General features: G+C 36.3%; 1 protein-coding gene across 3 annotated transcripts in view; it reads left to right on the top strand.

The window, feature by feature from the left end:
- Positions 1 to 25,798, top strand: part of LOC145673403 (uncharacterized) — a 501,393-nt gene that overhangs the window by 294,421 nt on the left and 181,174 nt on the right. For all 3 annotated transcript variants that reach the window (XM_081743070.1, XM_081743067.1, XM_081743068.1), the window contains exons 9-12: positions 5,918 to 6,037; positions 8,732 to 8,897; positions 18,415 to 18,614; positions 23,136 to 23,274. In XM_081743070.1, the coding sequence (XP_081599196.1) occupies positions 5,918 to 6,037; positions 8,732 to 8,897; positions 18,415 to 18,614; positions 23,136 to 23,274 (625 nt within the window). The remainder of the gene's footprint in view (positions 1 to 5,917; positions 6,038 to 8,731; positions 8,898 to 18,414; positions 18,615 to 23,135; positions 23,275 to 25,798) is intronic.

The following is a 25,798-nucleotide window of genomic DNA, read 5'->3' as shown; positions in this document are numbered from 1 at the left end:
TGGAGGAAGAAAAAGCTTGGTTGGTGAGTGAAGGCGGTCACCGAATTCTACTTCGTCCCGGACGCCGAAATCTCTAGTTACGACTCTCGAGATGGGTGACGTGTAGATTTTGTTGTAGGTGATTTGACACCGTTATTTATATCTTCTTCCAAAAACGTGACAGTCATGCATCACTGTCAGCAGGATGAATAGTTCCCTTTGTTACTCTCCTTTCACATGACCTTGAAAGATATTATAAACGTTCAAGGTCTTGAGTCTATTTACATTAGAAACTTGACATTCTATTTATGAGGAAAGTTATTAAACGTTAAAAATTATCAATTTGATAATTTCTTTAAATAAGCATTTATATGCACTATAAAACTCTGGTATTTTACCCTAAAACAGCTGAAAGAAATTTCTGTTTTAAAAGCATATCAATATCACATCAGGGAAAAAAAAAAATGCAAAATGCTGAAATTCTAAGTCTATTCAAAACACAGCCTTACGTCTACAAACTTATAACACTATTTCACACACGTAAATAATCACTCACTTTTAGCATTTAAATAAATATAATTCCAACGGAAATAGAATTCACTGGTAACATTTATTACGGGATTTCGTTTTCACATTTTTCTTACATTTCTTTGATGTAACTTAGAAGAAAAAGAAAAGAAATATTTATGCGCGTTGTAGATAGTCCAAACATAATATGCGACGGATTTGGGTGCTCATACGATACGAAAGTCGCGGATTTTTTCTTCACGAATATTCGTATAAGCATGTGTTTAAAAAGATAACTGCACCTTTTCACTGCTGTATATCATGGTGGTTGTTCGATCAATGATTTTTGTAATTGTTTCACTACATTTTATTCGATAATTCACTACACTGAGTAAAGTTACTGAAGTAGTATTTCAATGAAACATATATTTACTTGATTTTACAATTCTTATTTTATGTTCACTTTGAAAATAGAGGAATCTTAAATACCACACAGCACTTAACATGATTTTTGGGAGGGTGTTACGTATTAGATTGATCTTTGTGGTTCCATGGCCCAGAAGTTTTGCAAATTTCAAGCGTCACCCAGTGGCGTAACTACTATGGCGCGAAATCCCACAACGCGGGGGGTTTGACACATCCAAAGGGGCCATTCACCCTAGCCTCCTAAAAGGTCAAATCAACATTCTTTTCAGTTTTGTATTAGTCGACAATGTCCCTCCCCTTTTTTCGGCTATCTTTGGGAGGCTTGACGTGTAGGTGAAGCACAGCAAACAAAAAGGAGGGAAATTCGGTTCGCTCGGTTTATTCTCTTATATTTTTCTTTGTCGGGAAATATTGAATGAAACTTTAGAATTAACATCTATATTAAACTATTTGATATACTAAATTCACTGTTTTGTTGTCGTTTTACTACTTTGCGTGATACAGTATCCACATTTTCCTTTTTTTGTTTTCTGACAATTTAATTCATCTCACTGATGATGAAATTCTAAGAAGGGCACGGATACTTCAAACAACTTAGAGTTGTGATATTGGTTTTCTGTTCCCGATTGAAGTAATTTGCTGTGTGAAACAGCTGAAATCTGAAATAAGTGTTTTGAATTCTATTTGACCTACAAGACTTTTAATTGTGAAATGTAAGTCATTGGCATCTAGCTTTTCAGAACTTGTTGCCGCTATTTGTTGCTTTTGACGCTCCCTGTCTCTGTTAGTTCTGCAGAGAAGTTGTTCTCAAAATTGAAATTAATATAAAACTATGTGAGAAGCACAATGGAGCAAAATAGCTTAAGTAATCTAGTACTGCTTTCAATAAATGCCTACAAAGCTGCAAAAATGGACGTACGGGAGTTAGTAAGGGATTTTGCTGACAGGGAAGCAAGAAGGAAATCATTCAATTAATTCCTGCTACTCTTCATGACGACTGACGTCACTGACTGCAAAGAGAAAAGTCCATCTTTCACTGTGAAGCTTATTGAATAAATTATAAATATAACAAAGTGGTTTTTATTTATGAACATTTAAGCCTAGTAGTAGGCTTACCAACTCACAAGAATAGAATTCCGGGAGATTTCTATGAAACAAAAAAACTTTATTTAGTAAAAATATACTAAATTAAATCTATACACGCTTAGAGGTTATAACATCTACAACGCGTTTGGAAGATACGCCATTACTGTATTTAGAAACGTCTGGAGCAAACAAATGAAATTTTAGCAAACCTCGTGAATCAAGCGCTGAAAAACAGTATCCTGTATCTAAATGAGTGGTCAAATGCAGCTCCATCTCTTGAAACCATATTTGGAACTAAACTCTTTGAATTAACATTAATTACATTTATTTATACCAAACACAAAGGATAAAAAACGTGAATTTTACAGACTGGGGAACTATAATAACTCAACAGAAAGCATGTGTCGTTGGACGATGAAACAATATTTTTTTGGACAGATTATCCTCTGTCTAATTATTCTTCTTGAACTTGTACTTTACGTCACTCCTAGCAGCATTCAAAAGCTTCTGATTGTTAAATGCATATTTATAGAAATCACTGCACTTCATAGTATAATTTTGACACATTTGAAGTTCAGCTTTCAATAATCCCTCGCTCATGTTACGCCTTTCTTTGCAAAATGATTGGTTCATTACACTGAACTGTCTCTCGGAAGTTGCATTCGAAACAGGGACTGAGAGAACGAATGGCACTAATTTAAGTAACTTACTCCCACATCTTTGAGGTGTAACTTTCTTGAAAAATTCCACCCAACATAAGTCTACTCTATCACTAGATCCACACAACGATGTCTTCACCTTCCTCACTAAACAAAAGTGGTCGTATAGTTTATCCATATCGATCTCAAACTTCAAATTTTCACAGAGACTTACCAAGTGATCCCACTTAATTGGCTGTTTCAAAGATAAAATTCCCATGAGCTTGAAACTGGATTTATCAAAATCGTACCATTTCTCCAAGTATGAGATGCACTTCTTCAAGAAAATGTTAGCTTCATTTACAAACTTTGCTTTCTTGCACTCTTCCACAGTCTTTATCCTATCCATAACTGACTTCCCAAAGTACTGATCTTCCTTTCTTTCAATGAGTTTCTTCCTCAGTAGTGTCATGATCTCATGTAATTCTGCACTTGATATGTTCTCGCTTTCGAAGAGTCTAATGCTATTATTGAATATTTGCATTATGTTTTGGAGGAACAAACACACCATTTGAGCATATGATTCTTCTTCGTCGTTAAATGATTCCCATATGATCTTAGAACATGCATCTTCTCCTTGTGATACAAAATATGATCGAAGTGCTGGCCAATTCAGAAGAAGACGTTCGAGAGCAGGCAGAAGGGACAACCACCTCGTAGGAACATGCCGTAGTACTTCCTTATATTCTTGGTTTACAAGGTAAAAAAATGATTTTAGTTCTTTGGTTCTCTTCGCATAAGCAGAGAATTCACTAAAAACTTTCAGCACAAGATGTTCCACATCGAAGGAAAACGCTTTCGTTGCATGTATCACACTATTATGCAATATGTGGTACTTATAGTTAGCTTTGATCAAATTAGGAACGCGAGCTTTTAATTTCTCGTACACAGAAACATTCTTCCCGAAATTTACTGAAGCATTGTCTGCGGCAAATGAAGAAATGTTAGCAAAATCCAAGTTATTTTCACAAACCGATTTTTCAATGTGTTTGCTGATACTTTCGCTGGTTTCATCGGGGTCTTCATAAAAGTCCAAGAGACCGATTTTTATCCCCTCTTCCTTCGAAAAGTATTGCACTACTAAAGGGTACATTTTCAGTTTACCAGCATTCGAAGAATCCGTGGCCACCGGAAAGAATTTTGCTTCTTGTAGCTCTTGAATTAGCTGCTCTTGTGCTAATGGCGAAAGTACGTTTTCCACAATGCTGCTGGCTTTCGTGCGTCCACATTTAATCTTTCTTTCGATTGCTGAGTCACAAAACATAACACTTGCCAGCTTGTTTGCACAATCATGGCTGTTATAGCTAAGATGGTGCTTCACTCCATGATACATTGCTGTAATTTCTGCCGCCGTGACGAGATCCTCCTCCTTAGTGTTGGGTTTCGTAAAAAAAGATGTAAGTACTGCATTTTCTCTTCTCTCCTTTTCTAAACGTTGGTGCTTCGCAGAACTAGCATGAGCATTTACTGCACGAACGCCCTCAAACTTTATCGGAAACGTTTGTCGACAATCTTTACATTCCGCTTCATACTCACTCTTTTTCTGCAACCAATCAAAAGTACTTTTCCACTCGTCATTAAATGTATAGTAATACTTTTTTCTTTTCTTGCGTCTCCGAATCAGACATAGCTATTCAACGACAAGAACGCCTACGAAACCCACTTACTCCACCGTGACACTCGACGAACTAAATTTATACAGTGAACCAAAATCACGTAAAGGGAAACAAAGAAGTTTCGAGATTTCGACAATGGGTTTTCGTTTTTTCAGTACTTGCGTAAACTCTTAGCCGCAACAATGTGTTTATTTCCCCTCCCCTCTCAGTTAAACAAACGCTCTTTATTTTCACAAGTTTAAAACAATAATTGTAGCTATGTATTTATGTAAATCAAATAAAAGGTGACGCACAAATACATGTTTAACAAACATTTCTTTATCATTTGAAGTTCTGAATATGGAGCGATTTGCCGACGTTATTGTTTACAAGAAAAAACTTAGTATTGCGTTAAATCTTGAGCATTGTTTTTGATTTCATAATGCATACCGTACCACAGGAAAATTAACTGCGGAACAGAATTAAACTTCAAAAAGAAAATTAAAACTGATTACTTTTAGGAAGGCAATAAAAACAGTGGCAGCATTAAATCATAATTCCGGGAGATTACAAAGCTTGTCCGGGAGGTCGGGAGAGTGAGTTCGATTCCGAGAAACTCCCGGCCATTCCGGGAGAGGTGGCAAGCTAGTAGTTGCATCCTAGGCTAGTAGTTGCATCCATTTAACTCATTATTCACAGATACAGAGACATATGGTTATTTATTATGTTTCTGTCATTCCACAAAAAAGTTTTTAAGGCGGGGGTCCTGGGTATTCTCTCGCGGGGGGGGGGGCAATAGACGTAGTTACGCCACTGGCGTCACCTACTTGAAGACAAAAGAAACTCGTAGGAATACACGTTTCCACAAAACGTATTCTCACTAAAAAGATGTGCTTTTTCTGGAAAGATTATCTTTATGCGTACTATTGTGCTGCCAAAATGTCTTGAGCCGTGGTAACAATGCGAACTAACGCTCACACCCTCGCACACTCATGCATTGAGCCAATAAGGGTTCAGCTGTTGCTAAGCGAGAGAAAGCGAGTAGAATTCCTTCAGTCGATAGCAGCGCTTGCAATGGAAGACTAGGGATCAAGTCAATGTGGTATATCTTTAATAAAGAGGTTCTAGCACCGTTTATGATATAATTAAAAGAATCACATATATGTTGTATTGGATAACAGTAATTAATAATTGATAATGCCTATTAAAACAAATAGGCCTATGCCCACACTCAACATTTCGAATCGCATGTGGGTGGTGAGGGAACAACACATAGTAATTGCTTACCATACGTGGTTCGACGAGAGGTCTCCAGAGAAGAGGTACCTGCTGGGGAGGAAATAACACAGCTCCTAATCTCTTCCTAGGTAAATATATTAAATTAGAGCCCCTTGCCAATACCGAGAATTACGCCTGCAGAGCGTTGATTCGAGAATGTTTTCCCATTTATACGAGTGCTACACAAAATGTTCTGAACTATAACGATATTGTTATAAGATGTAAAACAAAATAAGTTTTATTCTATTAGATTTGTAGTATATACACCAAAATGTGCATTATAATAATCTTTCTTAATGTGTTTCATCAGGAATTTTTAAATAACTTTGACATTCTGCTTCATTTCAGTGTTCAGAGTCACGACATTTCCTTTGTAGAAATGGCGCTAAATGCATCAAGGGTCCTTGGATTTGTGATGGAGACAATGATTGTGGAGATAGATCAGATGAAGACATATGTGTTCGAAAGGTAAGCAATACTAAACGTTATTGAGAAGACAATTTAAATTACTGAAACCGATTTTCAATTTATTACAATTTGCCTTTATTCCATTACATTATCTTTATTAACGGTATGTTACGTTTAGGGATTCTTGTGTGTCCGATCTGATGTCAACTATAATTTTCCTGAAGAAAATACATTTGAAGGAGTAAGCATGAATATATTCATTCGAATTTACCTAATTCTAACACTATTACAAACAAGTCCACTTCATGACAATAGTCAATGTCGCAGATTGCATGAACTGTCGTTTGAAAAGTAGTGGAATACTAGTACATGTAAACGATATAAAATTTTGACTCAAGTTCTGGTCAAAATAAATCGGAAATTACTGACACTATGTAATCCGAAGAAATTGTAATTACAACTAGCAAAAACTACTGTTGTAATATTATAGTATTAGAAAGGAAAAATGGCAATAATCATTATTGAAAAAAAAAGAGAACATATAGTATTCAACAGGAAAATACTTTAGATATGTTGCCCCATATTTTTAGTTTCATTTGCGTTATTACTGTTTTTAGAGGACATCAAATTGTGGACAATTATAGGATATGAAGTTCTTAGTTTGTAACACTAATTAACTAATGTTGTGTTGTAAGTTTTCAGGTTAACATGCAAATTTCAAATATGTAATAATGTGACGTGGCGCAAAAATATTTAATGAGTTGGCAATATTGTTAATCTGATAGTATTGTTGAACATGACAAACAATCAATTCCTTTCTATATTTGTATTACAAAATGTCTGTGTTCTTTGTCTATTAGTTCAAAAGTTACAAAGTTGTTTTAATATAATTGGCCCAAGATATATAGGTTGTTAATGAACTGTACCGACAAACTGTAAAAGTTAATCGGCACATCAAAATAAGAGAAAAATATTTATGTGGACCTAAGTACATAATTGGGGAGGTAGGAATGTCCAAAACCGCGGAAAAAAACATAGATTTTAACATGTGTTTTTCTTAGGACTCGAGAAGCCATATGGTGGCGTTCCATATAGCGTTAAGAAAGTCCACAAGCGCTATATAAAAATGTGTATTTCAGCCATGGACAGTGTGTGTAAAGGGTTCTCTACAGTGCATAATTCCCAGATGTTTCCATACATAAAATATGATACTATTTAATTGCATTTTGATGTTAAAGTTCGTATTTTAATCCTACATGAATTGTCCAGAAGTCAGTTTATCCCTCCAAATTATCCTCTGAATCAGCTAGCACTTAAAGATGGGTTCAAAGTAAACAAAATTTAAGCCTTTACAGCAGGGAATACGTAATACATCAGTCGGAGATCAGAAGTACTCAGGTAGCACGAGTAATATAACATGAAATAGTCTATACTGTGAAACAATACACCACTCCACGTTGTAATCCAAATATGATGAATCGTAGAACTGACAGTCTCTAACACTTCTGACTTACCGCCGACGAATTCCGAGTTCACTGCTGTCAAGGTTCAGCTTTTGTCCACTTTGGACTGATCTTAAATCACAGCATATCTGAGATTTTTGTTAGGATCATATCTGGGAATTATGCACTGTAAGAAATTCTTTGCACATATATTGAACATTGCTGAAATATGCATTTTTGGATTACATGTGTATCATAACTACTTTCTGTATACTGATATGGATCGCCAATCCATTAGTTCTCGTGCTTAAATTAACGCATGTTGAAATGTCTTTTTTACATCCTTGGACAACCCAGCTCTGAAATTATGTACTTTTGACCACAGATCAACATAAACTTTTTTCTTATTTTGATGCGATGGATCACCTCTTGCAGTTTGTCAGTATAGTTTAATAACACTCTATTCATTAAATCTAGGAATTGCACATGGTGTCCTTTCCTTATTGAAGGATTTTTTACACTTTCCCATAAACCAGAAGTTTTAGGCTGTTTTCAGCTGGACTTTATACACCTTTTTCACGTACTAGTCACATGATTCCATTGTGTCAACTAGGTACTCTGGCTAATTACTCTTCACATGAGAACATAAAAAGGTAGACCATCATAGCTGCACATATACGCATTTCGGAGTTAAACATCACAAAAAATTTGGCTTGTTAATGCCTCAAGTGTCAATGTTATAAATTTCGATTTACAGAAGCTGATTTGTCATTTTCCATTTGTAGAAGATCTCATAAATGTCCTTCTATAGCCTGTCGACGCTTATGATCCATTCTGGAAATTAGGCTACCTGACAACATTGGCAATATAATGCGGCGGCGCATCGTTACAGGCTATGTTGTGCAATTTTATAGTCGGGGAACGTACCATCTTCACTAAACAAAAGTGAGATAACAATGTTTTTCGGCACAACTCAATATATCGCTGTGCTCTGGATCCTATCAACGAAGATAGGATTTAGTAGTGTAGTGATGGAATTTATGGTTAACTAATTAACAGTTACACCTTTCGTTTTCTTCAACTGATATTTGGTTGTTTAGTTTTGGTACTTTTTTTAAATCGTTTTACAATATTTTCGATGGATTATAAATCTGAAGAGACGTATTTCTGCAATCATATAACTTCATAGCTGTTTTAGCTTCTCCTGAGAGGAGGTGGGGAATAATTTCCTTGAGTTTGTTGGGTAAAAATATATGAGTATCTAGGGTGTATATCTATATATGTGGTAAAGCGGTACAAATTCATTTTCCAGGAACTTACATGGAGAAACGATGCATTTAACAACATAAAGATAAAACTAACAAATAGTGGTATAGTAGTCAATTCACCGAAAGGAATAGCAACATTTTCCGAAGAAATTAAAGAACCATCAAGATACAAATACTACTCACTGTTAAATATGAATGGCTTTTATTTAGGTAAGAAATAATTTTTTTGTACTTTTTTATTTCCTACTTCTCCGTAATGGATTTGAAAATTAATTTTATATATTTAAAATAGTGATCCCTAAGTCATAGCGAAGTGGGGGCCATTTTCACCCTCCCCCATTCGCAGCCCCGAAGTGACGGTTCGCTGATTGCGCGTAAAACATACATTTTCTAAATCTTTTTTCTGTATTCTTATTTCTCTTCTTGCTTCATATAGGAAGACCAATCAGGACCTGAGGTATGAACATTTGAAAGCAGCTACGCGTATGAAATCTATTTTTTTCAAAATTGGTAAGGTATTACCTGGCTTATTCTCTAGAATAACCTTGGTAACAGAAACGTTAAAAAATAGCTTTATAGTTAAAAATCAAGTATATTGTGATAAGTAGGTATATCGTCCTGTTATATGAAGTTAAAAAAGAAACTAAGGATAGCCATAAAGTTCCGGTTCCGGCGGAACTGGTTCCGAGAGAAACCGGTTATTGGAGATCCGGTTTTCAGAACAATAAATAAAATGAAAAAGAAAAAAATGGTGTACTTTTTGATTATTAGGCAATCGGTGTTCCAGATTTTTCTAATGATATGTCGGCTCTGGAAAAAATCAGAACCATTGGTTGCTTATTTGTTAAAAGTATCATTTCTTCCTTTTCTCAAAGCACAATTCGTAAAAATAGAACACAGAACTACATTAAAACACTGATAGTAAAGAGTATCGTTTTTATAAAGTTTATGGTAAATATCAGAACCTATATTTTGTTTTGGTTTTGTTCTTTATTACTATATTATACTTTGAGGTGTAAGATTTTACTTATCTGTTTCTTCTTTCTGTCGTTCCATAGGTTTCTAAGAATATGCCTTGCTATCATTCGTTTTTTTTTTCTAAATTTGTATCATTTTTAATTATTGACTTTATATTGTAGCGCGTGAAAGACCATAAAGTTTCATTCCTGCAGGTGACAGCAAAGACGTTTAAATTTGGAGAATTCTGGATTGGATTGGATTTTGAGTCTAGCGCCCCTATCAGCAGCGAGGCTATATGAGATGTGGACCTACTGATTAACATGGAATGCGAACCACATGAGCCCCCGCCGGGAAGCGAACAGGGGCCTTCGACGCCAAAGGCGTGTACGCTAACCGCTTAGCCACCAGGGAGCTCTGAGATAATCTCTGATATGCTCAATGATTTCATGAGGTTGTTCTGAACCACAAATTCAAACGTTATGCCTGTTGACTCAGCCGCTGATATGGAAAATCGTCTCATCACTGAATACTACCCTATCCCTAAAATCATCATTTTCCAAGAATCCCAGCATTTTTACACTGAAGACTGTGCAATTTTTTTGTCATCTTCAGTAAGTGCCTGAACAATTTGCTCCTTGTAAACCATGAATTTCAAACGTTTACGAAGAACATTTCAGACTGTTGAGCAAGGCAGTACGAACTAACGGGCTGCTTTTCAAACTGACTTCGTGGTTGAGTTGGAAGGATTGCCGAACTGTATCCATTGTCGCCTCTAAATGCGAAGGACAGCCGTTCCATTTCCATAGACAATCTGTCACCATGAGTTGAGGTATGCCAACATTTAATGGAATTGTCAGGTGGATCGACTCCAAACTGTCGCCGAAAAGTGGGTTCAACTGTGAGTTGAGTTGAGGTTAACGTCCTGTTCAGCAGCGAAGTTATATGAGACGTGGACCAGCTGACTAATACTTTTACTACCACCGTACACATGTGTAGCATGCGAATAATTCAAGCATCGTTGGGAATTTGTTTTTAGAAAATTAAAAAAAAATGCACGTTGTTCATCCATCGGGTCAGATGTGACCAGGAGACTGTGTTACTTTACAAAACTGTGTACAGATGTCAGGAATATCCCATATTAAATTAGTCTTACATATAAAAAAATGTTCACATTTAAAAAATGGTAGTCAAAGGGTTAACGTGGAATCCGAACCACATGGGCTCCTGCCGGCCAAGTCTCCCGCGCCAAAGACACGAATGCTAACCGCTTAGCTATGTATGAGGTCTGGTTGAACTGTGACAACGAACGTGTTCTTTATTTATTACACAGCACAATATGCCTTCTGTTATTTTGTGGGAGCCATATTGAAAAAATGATCTTGGGAACAGTGGGTATTTCAATGAAAACTTGGAGTATCTAATAGCAGTTCTTGTTACTGACACCTTCTCCACGCATTTGGCACCTAGAGAAAAATAAAGAAGAGGGTATAATTTTTGGGTAAATTTAAAACGTATAACAATAAATAACCTAAAGAGCACAAAATTCAAAAAGAGAAGGCGTTAGATGATATGAAGTATCTTGAAAGGTGCGAACACGGTTAGTGAGTGAGCTCGAGAACGTGCTGCATACGTCATTGACAATCCGTTGGCGGGTCAAGAGTGGGCCGCCAGGCGCCCAAGTGCAGCCAAACAGCGTTTCTCGGGCCAGTATCGACAGCAGCTCACCAATGACTTTACACTTTTCCGCCGGCGGTGTACTTAGCGGTAACATGTCTGCTGCCGCCAAAATATCGCACGCGGGTTGGTCAGCGATTTCTGAGTTTTTCTTCCACAAATTTGTACGCAAGTAACCGGATGAATAAATGCCTGGGTCTCAAGGACCAGGTTTCGGAGAAACCAAATGAAAGTACCGCTAAATATTACTGTTTTTCTGTAATCAAACTGAAAACATAATCGAAAAATTGCTTTGTAGGAACAGTAGTGTGTATGACACAGTTATCGCGAGTAGGCGAACTGTTTTCGTTAATGCAAATTCCACAAATTTCTGCTTAGCGAAAGCAGTTAGCCAACTCGTGATAACTGTATCTCATGCATACTACTGTTCCTACAAGGCAATTTTTCGATTACTTTTTCAGTTTGATTATAGAAAAATTACAAAATTAGCGGTAATTTAATTTGGTTTTGAGGCCCCTTAACACACAGCAACATATGTGTTACGCTAACTACAGTCATTAGGATGAAACTAGTGAAGGGACACATTGTAACATTTACTTTATTCGTCATCTTCCCCATTAGGGGACACTTACACATCATGTTCTTGTCATTTTCCTCAACCGGCAACTTTGGACAGTTGCCAGACTATTGTTCACTTGGAAAAGCACTACGGTATAATGTATGTGCATTTTTGTCACTCACAAAACGTATTCTACCACTTGTACGTGTAAATTTTCTTTGTAAACGTTTGAAGGAGTCCACCCACACTACATCACCATGTAACAAATGAAGAACGCGAACCGAACATACAGGCAGCGCGACCAGACAGCGATTTCTCGAACCAGGCTCTATAGCGGCAAAGCTGTTATCGTCGTTGGCGGGCAGCCAGCGGGAAAGAGCTGCAAAACGGCATAAGTGGGCAATGCCCACATCCCGCCATGACACCGCATGTGTAGGCGGCTTCGCTGTTGAATTAGGAGGCGGTCCGCCATCGATGGCGGCAAATTGTCAATGGGGTACAGGTTGCAAATGAAGGAGTGATCCAAAATACAACGTACATAAGATGTATAATTTCTGAGAACTATCTGATCAGGATGGGCTAAACCAGTAATGGACAAACTTTTGTTATGAGAAGGTGAAAAGAAAATTGTAAAAAAAATATTTAGGCGGGTGAATATAGTTTTTGAAAGAACTTTAACAATGCTCCACTCAAATGTTAGCATAACATTCCAGTACTATGTATAAGTAAATATATCATCTGTCGTTAGTAAGTGAAACATAAAAGGGAGGAAGAAAGAATAAAATAATCCACAGTTACTTATTTTTCTTAATTCTATTTCTTTTCATTCATCAGATAAGGGATGTCGCGGGCCGGATGTAATCTTTCAGGTTGGCGTGCCTAGCTCGCGAGCAGTAATTTGCGCATCGCTGGGCTAAACAATGGTTTGTTTGCTTCTGCATAATGGCTAAAAACAGGACTAGTATGGAAAAGACCGAGTACCGAGGGGATAATTTATGTAATTGTTTTTAAACAGTGACCAACGAACACGTGAACAAGCAATATAATCATAACCTATCTTATAGCGAACTAGATTAGGTTCATTTGGTGTTTAATGTCCCGTTTAGGGGGGCCGCGGTGGCTCAGTGGTAGAGCGTTCACCTCTGGTGCTAGGGGTCTCGGGTTCAAACCCTGCTCCCGCCAAGTGAACTTTGTGGTGGACAAACACCGTGTGCGTGGGTTTTCTCGGGGTTCTCCCGTTTCCTCCCACTTTCTTCATTCCACCCTTTCATTCGTTACTCATCATCACCGTCTCCTTTAGCCTAACCGGCATAACCGTGGGACGTAAAACTCAAAAATTTCATTTCATTTTTAATGTCCCGTTTACTAACGCGCCACATAAGACGTCGACCTACATCTCAACTTGGACCTACGGCTCCCACTGATAATCGAATTCGAGTTTCATGCCCCGAAAAGGCGTACGCTAACCCTATAGCTATGAGGGAACTCTAGAGCGAATGATCTTTACAATATGACCATCAAGAAAACACGATCAGTACCGCGTTTGGTGGGAAACTACACGAAGCAATTTCCGAGGTTTGGAATGAAAGGTACTTAAGATTTCGCATGTGCAGTACTCGCGTTAAGTGACGATCAAAAATTAGGTTTAAAAAGCTAATCGTGTCAACAAATAAGTAGGCCTAGCGTTGTCGAGGTAGAATCACGGATCAGGAACTTCAGTTCGTTGGCGACAGAAGCATACATACTGAGATTTTTGGCCAGAAAATTGAACATTTGTCGCTTGTGACAAGGGAAACAAGTTGATTCAATGTAAGTTGAAACTTCCGACTAATACCGCAAAAATATCTGAAATGAAAATAAATAAGTAAATTGCCAAAATTTGACTGTGATTTGATTTTGAGTTTAACGTCCCTTTGAGCAGCTAGTCTATACGAGACGTGGATTTACAGCTTAAAGTGTGATCCGAACTACATGAGCAAACGCAAGGAATCAAAACTGGTTCTCTCACGCCAAGACGCGTATGCCAACCACTTTAGCCACTAGGGAGCTTTGTCATTATATAGCAGATCATAACAGGTACATGAATCTGAAATAGAACACTGTCAATAGCAATTGCTAACGATGTGTCACTAAGGAAACTACATTAGGGAAACAAATTTGTTGCAAAAATTACTCTGAGAGACTTAAACACACATGCTCCATTAAATGACATTCGTCAAGGAAATTAGATGAAAATTAGATGACCAGAAAGACATCAGTCATAATGTGTTAATATTTCAGAACACCAAGTTTTATCATAAAATTGAAATTCGATCGAAATGAAATGAAACTCGAAATGAAAAATTCGCAAGAAGACCCTAGAGTTTGTAGAACGCATGAATTTAGTTCTCAAGGTAAGCATGATGGTCAATAATGAATCGTAAAGAGCAAAAACAGGGAAAAAGTTTTTTAAGAGGAACACCACACCAAGGCTTGCTTTCCATGCGCTCAAAGAAGCTTCAGACGAAACTTGTAACAGCAGTGAGTCTATAGCTCGTTACTTTGTGGGGCCTTTATCCGATTTCTCTGGAAGACTAGAAGGATCACTGCCTCACGCCATAGAGGTAGGAACGTCCTCGTTCAGATGATATCAAACAGCCGAAATAATGTAAGTTGTGAATTACACGGAAGACAATATGCAACAAGATATATGTGTAATTAATCCGTGTACCTGTGTTGGATGACTCGTTTAAGACAGAGTCAAAGTTGAAAGCATTGAAGAGGACGTTATGATATTCAATATTAGTGCTAGTCAAATTTAAAGTACTTCCCTCGGCAAATATGATTGAAATCATCAAATCAATGTGCAGAATCAGTGATGAAGGAAATGTGGCGGTTTAAAATGTTGCTTGTGTCTGTAGGGTTAGTCTCCAAGACTTCGCTTGCTTATAGAGTAGATATCCTAATAGTCGAACAGTGGGAATTTAAGACGTGCAATCGACGCGAAACAGTGGCCCTAAACGTAATGAAAGACCATGTTATCTTTGTCATTTTGGCGGTTTGAAGTTTTAATCAGATATGTAGTATATGCACCAAGAAAGCGATATTATTGGAGATTCTCAGCAGTTGTATACCGATTGTAAACGATGAGCACTTCAGCGAGCCAGATAGCTTCGTGGATATCCGGTGACCACCATCTAACTGACCGTTGTGGACCATCGTCTCCGCATTTAGTTGAAGCATAGAAACTGTCACGAACAATTAATGAATAGACCCTTGGTTATTACTTGAAAATGATAACCACAAAAAGATCTGGATGCACTCTGCATATGATGGCAGTACCAAGGAAGATAATATACAGGAAGAAATCAATGTATGGGGAAGAACTGTCTTCAATAGAAACTAAGTAGAACTATCATCAGTATGAACAAGAATCCAACTCTCACCAAGGAATTTTGTTATGTGACAGTCACTGTCGTCAGTTAGAGTGGGTTCCATAGGCGATAATGCGTATTTAGATCAAATCAATGCAGATGCTCAAGGAAGAGATTAATCGGTCTAGTGAAGAAAGCTTGTAGCACAGCTTCTTACATGCAGGAGGCAATGTTAATACACAAAGATTGAAAGTTACAGAGTACAGCAATGGCTTCACCAGCAGCACCTCTGCTATCCGTCCCGTTATCATTTGCAAATTCTGTAACAAGGTAATAACAGAGATTGAAAATTAGTTTCCTGCTGGTCAGAGTCCAATTGGTTCAATATCTCAAGATGACTAATGAAGCCGTTCATGTTCAATTGTAGCTACAACTGTAGAATTTAGAAAGATTAAGGTTTAGGGCAAAGCTTGCGTCATGAGTCAATTACCGTCCACTCAGTATCCATCAACTTACAGAATACACACACCATATGAAATAATGTATTTATATATTTCTTGCTATATATCTAACAATACGAAACAACTGCACACTGATTACTTCCACCATATATGATTTCAGTGAAATCAAGAGTGGCTTGAGAACTGATGGAGATTTTAGTTTCCCCGAGATAGGACATAATTGTTCAGGCAACAACATTTTTGCTTTCTTAACATGATGCCAACAAGATATGACTGACAACGAGTTTCAGTTGGCTGAAGGTCACCTTTATGAACAACAAGTTACTTAGACAATGCAAAAGTTGAGATGTCATGCTTAGGACACTTTGGTGATGAGACTTCAGTATGTGGTGAAACGTAAGATGTCTGAGTTGGCGTAGATTATCTAGAGCTAGCCGCAACGGAAGTAGATGTGAGAGGAAGTGAGATTGGAATGCTTTCTTAAACGTAACATTTATTATCGGCAGTGGAAATCTTTTTGACAATCATGAACTCTGACTTGTTACGCTTTTCCTATTGAAAGGTGGTCGGTCCATATACCAAGCAAATGATAATCATTACAGCTGATAAAGAGGCTTATTTGCTGTATATTACTCCACACCATGACATCCTTCAGAACTCACTTATGCTTATATGGTTAACATACATGCCTTCGGAGCGGGAGACTCGGGTTTTGTTCCTGGTGGGAGCACATGCAATTCGGATCCTACGTTAAATCCAGTGGTTCCATGTCTATAGCCTTGGTGCTGAACGAGTCGCTGAACTCCAAATCAACCAATCATAACGTCCTTTGTTACAATTCACATAGATGGCAGACATGGCGCTACCCCTCTTGTTACTATTCCTGAAGTTGTGACACTTAAAACAAGGAAGAGGATTTGGAATATACGATCAATTTTTCGGAAGATAATATCCAACCTTTACAAATTCCGAGATTGGAGTCTGATTGAAAGTAAGAATCAGTGACTGAGTTGAAACTACTTCTGGGAGATATCAGTCGGGTCAGATTCACTCTCATCATCAGCGGCATTAAGAATATTTTAATATGAAACTACTACCTCTTACTGACGTTCACTAGACGGTCATGTTCTCCTGAGATCAAGTGGTCCAATGCTGTCTAGTTTAAATAGCTTCTCAGTTTGCTCCGCATCGTGCGTTTCCCCCAAAATAGTACGGCTTTTAAGTTTCGCGATATATTTAATCTGTTCGGCTGTGTTTACAATTATCTTGTTAATAAATGTGAATAATGATACCATCGAACAGTGAGATTCATCACTCACACTGTCATAATCTACGTTAATGAGTACATAATATCGTTCTACGAAATAAGTTATACCTATGCTTTCCAAATTCTCTGCAACGGGCTGAGTTTTCTCGTTTACGTCAGATTGGGGCTTCTAGTGGATTGATACTCGTGATCCGTAATTAATGACATTTACATATAAAATTTGTTTGTCCAAAATATAAAGAATAAATACTGTGCAGTTGCCGCAACAATACTCCGGACCTTTCACGACGATAGCTTAAGTTACTACTCTAGAAATTCCGTAAGCACGCTTTCCCCATAGAATCAATGTGGTACAAGGGGGCGCGGTGGCTCAGTGAGCGTTCACCTCCGGTGCTTGGGGTCTTTGGTTCGATCCCACCTCGTGCCGTGTGGATTTTGTGGTGGACAAACACTGTGATCGTTGGTTTTCTCGGGGTACTCTCGTTTCCTCCCACTTTCTTCATTTCACTTATTTCTCATCATCACCGTCTCTTTTAGCCTAACCGGCATAATCGTGGGACGTAAAACTTAAAGATTTCATTTCATTTTTCTATTTGGTACAAATGTATTTAAGAAAAGGGAGGGGTACACCAAACAACCATTTAATTGATAAGAATACATGGCCTCGTATGTTGAGAAAACAGCGACAAAAAACATATCTATAAAAAGCACAAGACTCCCCAACCCAAAGCTAATAATAAGTAGAATTATATGCACAATATTTCCCATAATGTTTGTTATTGTTTTGCTTTTAAAGTTTTTTATACACAGAAATAAATAAAAACTATATTCACATAAATGCGGGTCAGGATGGTGCATTTTCTACTGAACCAGAGAGGACCCAGACTCATGGCAACCACCTACGAATTCTGCAGCAGTATTCGCAACTGAGAAGACGGTAGGCATAGAACAGTTGAAGGGTGTTTGAGTAAATTATAAAATAAGCCACTCGCTTAGTCCCATCTCTTCCCCGCATTGAGGGTGTTCTGCATGAACAGGAAGAAATAAAGTTGGAAAATACTGTTCCTAAAAGCATATTTCCTCATTAATAAATTATTACATTCTTCTGACTCTGATAAAACTTTCAGAGTTTGGAGAATAAGTTGCAGTCTAATACTTAATTAACTGAATTAACCAACTTATTAGTTAAGCTGAGAATCCTGGGCAACTTATATAAGAACACCGACTTAAGACAGTTAATTATTTGGTCTCTCTAGCGAATGAGGATGATTAGGGGGCAAGACTGTGATTAGATTAAACGAAGAAATAAACACGATGTCAACTTTGTTCAATTAACTTGTGCAATGATGGGATAATATATAATTGCATAAGCCTTTAAGTTAATTTTCAAGAAATAGATTCCATTTTTATTATTGTTATCAATTAATTGTGTACTTAATTTCTTCTTTCTTAGATTCAGAGCAATATTTTGCTCGTTTAGATGACAATGAAGCTACTCTAAGAAGTGTGCCTATATCTGTTACCAGCGGGAAACTCTGTGTTTCAATTGTTTATTACATAACACCCAATACTTCGAATTCGTTAATAGCATATCTCGAGCTAACAAATCAAACACAAATTCAGCTGTTCGAAGGATTTGCTTTAGATTCTAAAGTAAGTATATTATATTCAGTTACATAAATAATTACTAATAATCGTGTTGTAAAATAAGTAAATTGTAATTAATTCCGTATTCCTAATATTCATATTGGAATGTAGGTAAATTGTAATGAATTAATATATTGCATAACTATTTGCTTATATTCATATTGCAAAGCCAGTAATTTGTACTGAATTGCGTAAGTATTTACTTATATTGACAATGATGAACTTATGGTCAGATGATCAATTGAACACATGTTCTGGAAGGAAAATCTCATATCACCTTCGGCAACCGCTATTTGTAAAATTCAAAACTTTATGCGAGAGATAATGAAATGAATGCATTGTTTGTTAGAAAGTAGGAAGAAAATCAGATATGTGGAACTGCTGGGCGTTATTGTTACAAATATTTTTACAATTTTAACAAAAATCAGTCACTTGTCTTTGAGAACATTTAACGGAAAGTGATATGAACAATTTGACTGCAACGTCAAATTGCGAGCGTAATGACATTTTAAATGAACGATATCATATCATGGTCCTTCTAGGTGTGTGTGCTACATCGAACTGTTTCTATATCTGTACAAACCGCATTTTGAGCAAAAACTGCACGTAGCGATTTTTGAGGGACAAGAACAATATATTTTCTAAGAAGCAGTGAAGAACGATTTTTATTGCATTCATTACAATTACTGTACCCTCTCAGAAAGAGCGCGTTATCGGGAATAGAAAACATTTGCAAACTTGATTTAAAATAAGATTTCTACTTAAGTATCTCATCAGTAAGGAGCTACTACTCTGTATGTAATTGATTCAATATAACATCAGTGAAATATAATACTGTTCCTATTTTCTGCTGCTATCTGTAATGACGGTCAAAACAATACAATGATCAAACTGTTGACACATAAAAGATGTTCAGAAGATATTTCACATTATAGAAAGCTTATAAATCTATTTTTTTTTTTAAATAATAATCTCTTGTAATACAAATTAAAGGAAATCGGAATAATTAAAACTAGCATTACAAGTACTTGTCAGATCGATGTTGATATGAACAGTTTCAATTTCGGTTCCTGGAACAAATTAAGCTAACTTATTTCAGATTTCTTTAAACTAAAAACTTAGGAAAATACATGGTGTTTCTAAGAAGCTAGAGAATATGCAGTCAAAATTGGTCTGTATGGGTAAATTTGTTCGAACTAAGAAGTTTCCACGAACTTTTATACCTTTGACTTCGTCATTAAGAAATAGTTCTGCACGCATTCTATCTGCTACAGTCTGTTTTCACCCCAAACAATACGCAATATGTTCATTCTTAACATTTTTTCTGACAAGTCTTAAAATGTTCATTTGTCTTTTATATTTGATTCTTTTGTACTGTTCTTTCCTTCACACATTTTCCAAAACTTTTCCTTGGTTTTCTCTTCCATTCATATTAGAAAAATTTCTTTATCCGTTGTTGCAATTAACAAGTTAGAGCTTATACTAAGTTTTCATTCTTCTCCTACACTGCCATGTTTATAGTTCATAAAATACATTGCTGGAAATAATTTCATGAGTGAGTGGCTATATATTCACAAAATATGCTGGTATTCTTAACACTTCTACATTTGTTTTTATTTCTTCTTACCATTTTCTAGCTTCACTATTCCTACGGCTGAGTGGAAAACCAGTAATTCCTTCAAACCGGTTTTTAAGAAGATTAAAAAACCTGTTTCGTAATCTACACACTACGCAACGAATTAGTTCTTATGAAAACGGAGAATTATCGAAACATGACAAAGGGTGAGCCTTTTCAATTGGAAATGATAGGAAGATGTCATATAATTACAAAATAGCCTTTGTGGTGGACCGCCAAAAATAGTGACAAACAACAAGTTTGCTACAATTGTTCATGGTATCGTTCCGAATGATCGCAGAGTGATTTTAACCCTTACCAGGCAATCTGGGCATCCCAGGCCTAGTAGTTCCCTACTTTTTTCGAATTTCTCAATAACCATAAATATTTCGATGACATAAAATTCGGAATTCTTCTATATTTAGTCGAAGTTAAAGTCATGAACGTATCGACTTGGTAAAGCTAGTAGAGTTGGTAAGGCCCCAGTTGCCGTCTACGTTACAAAAATATCTTGCCCGGATAAGGGTTAAAACCATATCGGAGATTGCGAAACAAAATCGACAGAGGGTGTTCATTCCATTGTCCATGGCATCTTGCAAACGAGGAAGTTATCCGGACGATAGCTTTCAAGAAATCTCGCTGTGGATCAGAAGCAACACCGAGCTCAGTTTTTAGAGTCCTACTTGACTCATATTTGTGCTGACAAACTTCTTTGTTAGTTGGCTGCTCACCTAGTACAAGATACGGATTTATCAGTTTTACTCGGAAACGAAGGAACAAATCAATGGAAAAATGGTACGCATCACCACCATGCAAGAAATTTCACGTGCAGTGGTCAGAGTCTCACTGCAATCTCCTACGGCAATTACGGGCCACAATTGCCGAAAAGAGGCCTATCAAATCGAAAAATAGCGTTATCTTTCACCAAGACAATGTGCCGTATCACGCAGCCCTTGTCATTCTTCTACTAACCCACGAGTGTGGATTCAAATTGTTACCTCACCCAACATATTCTCCGGAGTTGGCGACCTGTTCTCCGCACAGAAGAAATCTCAAGGGACAACATTTTCGTAGTGAAGATGCAGTCATGGAAGTTGCACGTACCTAGTGTGAGGACCAAGAGAAATTCTTTTTTTGCAAGTGGTTTCCAACACTTGAATACCCCTATTACACGTGCGTAACATTCCAGGGGGCCTGCCTAATAGAAATCCTAAGATGGTACGCACTTGGGACAATCCGATTGTAGGTAGGCTGAAACTTATCAAACGCCCCTCGTAGTTAATGTATATCGTAATAATACTTCGTAACATCACCTTAACAAAATATAACTTTCTTTTTTAATACTGCCCTTCACCATCGTTATTGCGTAATACCGTTTATATTCGTTACGAAGTTGAGGAGTATAACTGAAGAATTATTTCCAGAAGAATAATGGATAATTCTTCATGGAGTGCAATACTTTGTTGCGTCAGCGATGATCTAGAAGAAAATGTACATCGTACATGATGCTCCAAAACTTGCATACCTATTCAATTTTGTTTAAGTCTAAAGATCGAGATGGTTAGTCAAACTTCATCGTGATGTTGCGATATTCCTTAAGGCACCTGAATAGGTATGGCAGCGCCTATTTTAAGATAGTATCTTGTTGGGGAAAAACGTATGTATCATAGGATATACGAGGTTATTTCCAAATGTTTCCAGCCTGACACATAAGCCGTTCATGGCGTATAGTACCATTTATGGAAGAAATACTGTATCAATTTCAACAGTCTAGCTGCGTCATAACGTGGAGGTAGTCACTTTGAACCAGTATACATGCGTTGAGCTCGCATATTGCATGGAAATGCTCCAATTCACATGGCTGTTGAAACCAAGACTGCAGTGTTAAATCTAGACTGTAGGGTGGAGCTCCTGAAATCCACAGTCTTCCAGTTCGATCCTACCTCGAACTGAAATTTAAACATGTTACATTGATTAAAATAAGTATGCTAAGGAGATATATGGGTCAAAATTTAAGACAAACATTGAGTATCTCAGAAGCTTATCAAGATGAAATGAAGTGCATGTATGCACTTAAACTCCTCTTTACACATTAGTGGAGAAGTGTTCTGGAGTTTTCGAAAATTCTACTTTTAAGAGAGGGAAGAGGTATTTTTTCTATATTTTTAGTCTTTGCTGAAAGCGACATTGTCTGTTGTTTGTGGGAGAACGACTTCATAGTTTGAACTGGATTTTGGAACGTAGTTAGTACCTACCTCAAGCTGAGTTTCAATAATTTCATGTTGACTGAAGACCGTACACTAAACGCGATTAAAAATGTATTCCAAGAATAGAGACTATCACTTGGCTTTATATAGAAAAGTATATATATATATATATATATATATATATATATATATATATATATATATATATATATATATATATATATATCTTGCAAACGTACACACTATTCTTAAACCATCAAAGTATTTTAAATGCTTATTCGTACTAAATTTATAATGTAGTGTTTGAAGAGTTTTTTCTCATGGTTCAATACACTATTAAGTATCACTCTGACCATTTCTAAATTAAGAAATACAAATGAAAACTAAATGAAATATATGAGTTTAATGTTTCATGATTATGCCCTTTCAGCTAAGAGAGATGGTGATTAAAGCAAGTGAATGATAATGGAAGGATTAGTGGAATGACAACGTGGGAGGAAACGGGAGAACCCCAAGAAAACCCGCGGACACGACGTTCACCACAAACTTACTTGGCCGGGATCGAACCACCAACTCCATGCACCAGAGGTAAGCGCTCTACCACTGAGCCACCGTGGCCCACTAAAAGAAGAATCGTAACCATACGAGTATTTAGAATGAATTTATTGATGTACTGGTAATTGTATCTATCATATCTATTTATAGGTTCACGAGTGGCAATACGAGAGAATAGTTGCTGATGTTCCATCACTTTCAGAAGAGTCATATGTAGTACTGATTAAAGGCACCAAAGAAGATAACTCACAAGTCATTCTGAAAAGCATTCAAGGATGTAACGGAAACAGTAAGTCTAAACAATTCCCTCAATACAACGAAACATAGAAGTATACGTATACTCGGAGAATATTTTGCTATTATCCTGACATTTTTTTTTCAAATCGAAGGTTTAAAATCGTTCTACCTGAATAAAAATCGTAAACGGAATATACGTCTTTAGTTCCCAACTAGCTTCTGTCAGCAATAAAAAGTAACTTTTTTTTCGACCCGTTTCTAAGTAACATATATATGCTTTGCATGAGTTTATATTTTGGTCCAAAAGGTCCAATATATTTCAGACAAAAATTTTCTTGTAGGCCTTATATCTTGAGAACTACATATAGTGTAACCAAACCGAAACTATAAGTTAACTCAGTATGATGTGCTTATTCCGTAAAGAAAAATAATTAAATACGGAAACTAGATTTAAGGACCGTTCAAAAAAATTTTTAGACCCTGATCCAAAATTGCATTCATTCAATATATTTCAATCAAAAATTCTTTTGTACGCCTTATATCTGGAGAACTACATATTGTATAGGCAAACCCAAACTATCAGTTAACTCAGTATTATGTGCTTTTTTCGTAAAAGATAAGGAAAATCGAATTAGGGGTCATTCAAAATTTTTCTGGCCCTTGCTCCAAAAACTAATTATTGGCAGTCTTTTGATTCATTTTTTGTACAATTTTCTAGACACTAAATAACTTTGAATATTTCAACGAGAACAATGTGAGATGCGTTGAACTTTTCATCAAAAGAAAAGAAGTGGATGAAGTTAATTTATATACTATCTTTAAATCACGACGTTATTTCTCCTGAAGTACCAGCTATTCCAAATATATCATAATTCCGCTTCCTTTGTTTCTGTGAAGTGACATGGGAATAAAAAGGGAAGATGTGAAAGTATCACAAGAACAATGATTTAGTTTCGTGTTGAAGCATAATCTTAATAATCATAATAGGAGAATTTTACTTGTGTTACTCAAACATTTTATTTCAAAATTGTATAAGAACAAAATTTATCTTTAGCTTCTTTTACTACATTCTTTATAAAACAATGAATAAATCCAATCTCAGGTAAGATCAGTATTCTGTCCATGAGGAAAATCAGATAAATGCATTTACTAATAGTAATGAATTTGAGTTTATTTTACACATAGAATTGACCTCTACTAGATTTCTTTGTTGTTGTATACGAAATTAAGGATGAAATGTCAGAGGAAATGTACGTTTATTGGTTTACAAGTACAAATAACTCGTAAGTACGAAGCTAGTTAATATTAAGTGTTCTTAATGTGTTAATACGCCATTAACCACAAGTTCGTCATCACAGAATAGCCTTTTAGAAAAAATCCTGGAAGAACTAGAATTTTATAACGATAGTTCATTGGCAATGTCAATTAAAATGCAGTTTTATCAGACACCACTAACCCCTCGTATGGTAGCTTCCTATGGTTTCTTATGAAACAAGGCTAAGTTCTTGTTGGTTTAAAAGACGTCCTACATTTGAAGGTTATGAATCTTTTGCACTCCAATATATCGGGAGATAACGAATTCCAAACTTTGATGAGTGTGGCATTTAAACCAACTGTTGTTGTTTTTATAAAACTCAAATATATTTTGTATTTTGAAGGCAATTAGAAAAATGTTAAACGATAGTCTGTGATGTTTCCTTAAATAAAAAAATACTTCCTGACTGACGAGTAATCAACGTTCAGACCAAACTGCCTAAGCTAGAAACTTAAATTTTGTACCATAAAAAGAGTGATGACGTATGATACAGAGGAAAAGAAATGGAAGCTGAAATTATTTTAATATTATACCCATATTTCGGAATACCTTAAGTTTAGAGATGTGAACTTTGGTATTTAGACTTTTCGTTTAAAATAGTTAAACAGATGGTTCAGCGCCTTTTTAGTATTTCAAGTAAACGGAAATAGAGTTGGAAAGAAAAAGAGATAGGATTGCGGTTATTACATCAAGATATCCATATCTCGGAATCTTTTAAGTTTACAGACCTGAAACTTAGTATTTAGATTTTCTGTTTAAAATAAACAAACACGTGTTTCAGCATTTCTGATATTTGCTTTAGGAGTGAAGAAAAAGTTTATGAAATAATTCACTAAGGTACCCATAAAAGATGTTTGAATTTCGTGTGAGACTTCAAGTTGAGACGAATTCTAGATGAAACAAAAGGAGGAAAATAAAATATTGTATTTCTTGTAAAATATGTATTCATTTCTTGCTTCTTGAGTTTCAAATCACAACTTAACAGTGCTTACATTCATTTTTCTTAATTTATTTTAAAGTATTAAATAGAAGCACATTCTAGTATGAATTTGGGATTTTACACAACAAAAACTGAGAGATGTTGGAACAACTCCATTAGTCTACCATTATTAGTGAATATTTCAACATCAACACTGTCACCTTTCTAGATATCATAAATATCCTGTAACTATTAATCAGAGTTTGTGTTAGTTTGTATTGTTTTGCTATCAGAAAAGCTTTGCTTGATATATTTGACATTTATATATACCAAATAACAAAC

The sequence above is a fragment of the Thermobia domestica genome, chromosome 16 (genome assembly GCF_964235325.1).
Source record: "Thermobia domestica chromosome 16, izTheDome1.hap1.1, whole genome shotgun sequence".
Lineage (NCBI taxonomy): Eukaryota > Metazoa > Arthropoda > Insecta > Zygentoma > Lepismatidae > Thermobia > Thermobia domestica.
The sequence above is the reverse complement of the archived record's forward strand: the minus strand, read 5'-3'. Positions and strand labels throughout refer to the sequence as shown.